This window comes from Apaloderma vittatum, unplaced genomic scaffold (genome assembly GCF_000703405.1).
Source record: "Apaloderma vittatum isolate BGI_N311 unplaced genomic scaffold, ASM70340v1 scaffold17895, whole genome shotgun sequence".
Lineage (NCBI taxonomy): Eukaryota > Metazoa > Chordata > Aves > Trogoniformes > Trogonidae > Apaloderma > Apaloderma vittatum.
Window position 1 is genome coordinate 190 of NW_009718966.1, and position 4,746 is coordinate 4,935.

Sequence of the window (4,746 nt, forward strand, 5' to 3'; positions counted from 1 at the left end):
CCACCCCGAGGTGCAGCCCGCAATTACGTGGTTCCCAGTCGACTCCCGTGGTCGGGGGCCTTTAATGTATTTGAAAGGTGACAGCTGCCTTTGACTTTCTTCTGATTTTTACGGTCCTTCGTGTCTGCTGTTAAATAGGTTATTTAATAATTAGGGAATAGTAGTAGCCGTTGCAGGCTGCTCGCTGTAACTTCTAGCTTAAATGTTAAACCCAACTCTGAAGCCTAAACCTGTGTTGTTCTTTTAACGGACTTAAGCCTGCCAGAATAAATCAGTGAAATGTTGTCTTTTGCAGGGGTTTATTTCTGAGACTTTATGTAACGTTCTAGAGATTTATTCCCCTAAAACTTGAAAAATAACCTGTAACAAAATGGGGGTTTGAGACTTTTTGCTCTCGCTGGCGTTCTCAGTTGAACAATCTGGGAGGGAGGACACTGCCCTACGGTCTCAGTTGCTAGCGAGCCTGTATTGGATCCAAACCATTTGAATTGAGAACAAAAGAATGATTTAATTTGCTTTCCTTCCAAAAAAAAAAGAGATTGGTTTGACGCTAAACCCGAACAAGCGTACAGCACAAACACCGCTTTCAAAATCCCCGTTAGGTTTGCAGGCATTGAAATGGTGCCTTGTACTAACTGTTTATTTTGGGATTGGTACTCGGCGCTTCTTTGGGTGAGAATCCGCCTGATATCGGTGCTTCCCAAAAAGACTAAACTATTCCCTGTTAAATCTATTGTAGGTTGAGATGGGCCGTAACCGTAGGATAAGTTCTTTACAGTTTTGACTGTTTTTCGGAGTCTGCGTGGAACGATCCTGATTATTTCTGATGTGACATTGAGAACCTTATTGAGAAGCCTTTATATGGGTAGCCTGAGCAGTATGTGGCTCCAAAGAGTAAAGAGCAATTGAAACTGGTTTGTTAATACTTAAAGGGTAGATTTACAGATGGAGTTGTTCTTCCGCATCCAAAAACTGTGGAAGAAATGGAAAATAATAGGTAGAATAGAAAGGAATGGGGTGTGGGCAGAGCTACTTACCCAGTGAACTTCCCCCCCTCCTTCTCCTCTTCCCTCCTTGCAACACACTTCGGGTACAAACCTTATGTTTCTTAAGGTCTTTATCCACCAAAACCGCTTTTATGTGCTAAAATAGGAATTCTTCTGCTATTTGTTAGGAGTAACACTGACTCTTGTTTTGGGTTTGCTTTTTCAGACCTCCTTCTGGATGACCCACGTGTAATTTTAACCGATTGTATCGGAAACTAAGCCTCCAACTTCCCATTCGTTCCAGCTGGTAGCGACGCTTATAATGCCAAAAAAATCCCAGTTCAGGAGCACGCAGACATTACTCTTCAAACTTTCTAGATGATTGTAGTTGCTTTGGTTGTGTTCTATGCTAGCAGAAGCCTTTTCCAAGGTTTGCTGTCGGCTCTAGAGCGCCGCGTTCCCCGCTTGCTGGGAGCCTTGGGGGCTGGCGATATGGGGAACTCGTGCGTTTGCCGCGACGACAGCGGGGCGGAAGACAACGTCGAATCGCAGAGCCGGCAGACGGAGGACAGGAGAGCGCGCGTCCCCGAAGCGAGAAGCCACCCGAGGGACCCTGTTCGTCCACCCAGGAGGGGTCGAGGGCCTCACGAACCCAGACGGAAAAAACAGAACGTGGATGGGCTAGTGCTTGACACACTGGCTGTAATTCGGACGTTAGTAGATAAGTAAGTACCTCCTCAAGGAATAATTCAACGTCAATGAAAATGTTCTTGTCTTCTCTCAAACTGTGGCCTCGTCCTCTCACCGATCTGCGCCTGACCCTCCCTGAAGCAGCTGTGTTGCCATCTGGAGGCTTAGGAGAGGAGCTCCTTCCCTTAGGTAATAGGAGTAGCCCTGGAGTGCTCGGGGACAGACTCCTCCAGGAGCTGAGGAGCTTTCTCGCAGCTCCTGTATGGGTCTACACCCAGGTGGGATGGGGAGCGTGCTCAGTTCCTCACCTGATGTAGATACACAGTTTAGGAAGCCACAAATGCTCTAGTTTGGGCACTTCTGTCCTAAAAAAAAAAAAAAAGGGGGACTAAAAAAAAAAAAAAAAAGGTGGTTGTGCAAGTTTTTCTGTTGTCAGGCTGTATTTGCTTCTTCGGAAATGGTTACGGAGCGAGAGCTTTGATCTTTGTTAGTTTGTCTAAACAGACTGAGGTTTTCTTTCCAGTGAAATCTGACTACTTGTGCAAGAGCGCGTGTTGCGCCTGGTCGCCTCGGGATCACAGTATCTCATTCTTTGCAGGCTCAAAGCACCCATTAAGTGCGTGGGGGATATTTATGGATTCACCCCTATTTATTTTGGGGGGTTGGGTTGCTTTTCTACATTGAGAAGGACCTTAAGAATGATGAGTTAACTCATCACCTCTCGGCTTAGGGGCGGGCTGGGGACTGGAAAGGCCGAAAGAGAAGGGAAAACAGTTTTCTAGCTCCGTCGCTGAGGTTTGAGTTTAAGGTGGAACGTTCCAGCAAAGGAGGGGTTGGTCTTCCTGCTTTAAAATAGAAATACCAGGACACATCTGTTTGTTTTTGTGGTTTTTTTTCTGAATGCTTAAATCTAAGGGTGGGGGTTTTGAAGTTTTGTTGGTGTGTTTTCTTGTGGGTTTGTTTGGCTTTTTTTTTAATCTGTCTTCAGATCATGAAGTTAAAAGTACAGCAAACTTTTCTGACAGTCTCTAATCTCTCAGACCTTCCCTTTTCCCCTCGGTTCAGCCCCTTGAGCCTTTTCCCAACACCTTTGTGCATAGTTGATCCTGTTCCTGTGGGTCTTGCAACTGGTTTTGTAATCTTGTAAGCACTTTCCTACGTTACCGGGGGACAACAAGTGTAGTTATTTCGCTAATCCTGTTTCTGGCAAATTCCTGAAACTACTGTATTTTTAATTTTTTTTTATTTTAATACACACTCCAGCAAAATACTGTTAGACTCGTGCAATCGCATAGGTTGGAAGGGATCTCTTGAAGTTCATCTGCTCCAGCCTCTTGCTTAAAGCCAGGTCTAGCTGGAGCAAGTGTTTTATCCAGTCAAGTTTCCAACATTTTCGGAATACAGACGTTCTCCGCCTGCTTGCGGACATTTCACCACCCCAGCGGTTTAAATACTGAAATATTTTTTAAAGTCGGAGTTGCTGTCGCCAAGAAGAGCCTGACTGTCGGACAGCGACGGGATTTCTCCTCCTTTCCCCTACCCCCCTGTTTAAGGCTGAACAAAACCCGTTTCTCTCAGCTGGTGAATCGTGTTCTCCAGCCCTTACAGCGATGTCTGTCCCGTCCCACCAAAACTGGGCTGGACTGGTGTACTGGTTTCCCTTGTTTCCTAGTAAGGCAGTTGATAAAACACAGCCTGGTTTGTAGCGCAGGTAGATGGTACGAGTTCCTGCAGGTAAGACAAAGACCTGTTCGCAAGGCAAACTATTGAAATGTGGCTGGAAAAAAAAAAATTCAAGGAGCCTCCCCGCTAGGCTTGAAGCTACTGATGGCATTTTTTTAAAATAAATAGGAATGCTAACGTGGAGGGGAAAAAAATATAAATCATGTCTGGGGAGTTTGGGTTTCAGTGTAAATGGGAGAATGTAGGAATAAGTATGTTCTGATATCATCTGCTCCTCCTAAAGCCTGATTTTTTTCCTTTTTTTTAAAATATCAACTGGAGGAAATGATAGGGAAGCTGACAGATCTCTTTTCAGGTAAAAAAAATAAATTGCAAGATTAAAGTCAAACTAAAATGAAACCATGTGAGTAAGAGCAGGTTGGAAGTAGAGACTTCAGAGCAATAGTAAAGCCTTAAAGAATGAAAGTCAGAAGAACGGAAGGCAAAGCCCTTTTTTCTGACCATTTTATTCCCCAAGTCTCTATTGAAGGTTAACGCGTGGGCACACGGCGACGCAGCGGGAGTTGTTATCCTGCGATCTGCAGCGAACAGTTGCCTTCCCCGTTTGCTGTTTGTTTGCGTTTCCTTGTTGGTGTTTTGTTTATTTTACCTCATCTCAAAGTTTGCACCTAAAACCTGTCTGACATCTGCTTTTTTTTTTTTGCTTTTTTTTTTTTCTCCCCTCCTCTCATATCTAGAGAGATCTCCTTTCTAGAAGCAAAGGAGCTAAGCTTCATTTCCTGGCCTCAGGAGGGATAAATGCAGAAGTTTGGAGTTTATATGAAGCGTTGCTTTGCCGAGGAAGAAATGAAGCAACGTGCAAATGGGTTAAAACCCGCTTCAGCATTTCATTGTGGAAATATTTGAGAATGTGTTGATTTTTTGCTAAGAAAAGCATGTATTTACATGGTATATATTCAGTCAAAAACTGAGATTTTTGTCCTGTTTTACAAGGCAGGTAGTTTTATTAGCTGCATGATTAATCCATGTTGGAAGTTTTCTGAAATTTGCCGGTTTTGCGTTTCCAATTGCGCTTCAGAGCCGTTTGATAGAAACGGAGCGTGGGATGTATCCTTCGAAGCCTGGGGTTACAAGCCGCAATGAATTAAAGCATTTAGGACACTCTACTGCATAAGCCTTATTTTCTCAATTTTTTTATTTTTAAACTTTATTTTTTCATTTTTTTTATTTTTAAATTTTTTAAAATTTAAAATTTTCAATTTTTTTCTTATTTTTATTTGTTTTTTCCCTGGACCTGGAGATGCATCCTGCACAGGATTTTGAGGTCTTGGTTTTTTTAGGCATTTCCAACAGCAGCACCTGCCGTGGCCATAACTTCTCGTCCTTC

At 43.5% G+C, this 4,746-nt stretch overlaps 1 protein-coding gene across 1 annotated transcript in view; it reads left to right on the forward strand.

Annotated features, from left to right (window-relative positions):
- Window positions 1-1,364: 1,364 nt before the first annotated feature.
- RSPRY1 (ring finger and SPRY domain containing 1) overlaps window positions 1,365-4,746 on the forward strand; it is a gene marked incomplete at its 3' end in the record, with an annotated part of 9,148 nt that continues 5,766 nt past the window's right edge. Inside the window, exon 1 of the mRNA XM_009870462.1 lies at window positions 1,365-1,711. Within this exon, the coding sequence (XP_009868764.1) occupies window positions 1,365-1,711 (347 nt within the window). The remainder of the gene's footprint in view (window positions 1,712-4,746) is intronic.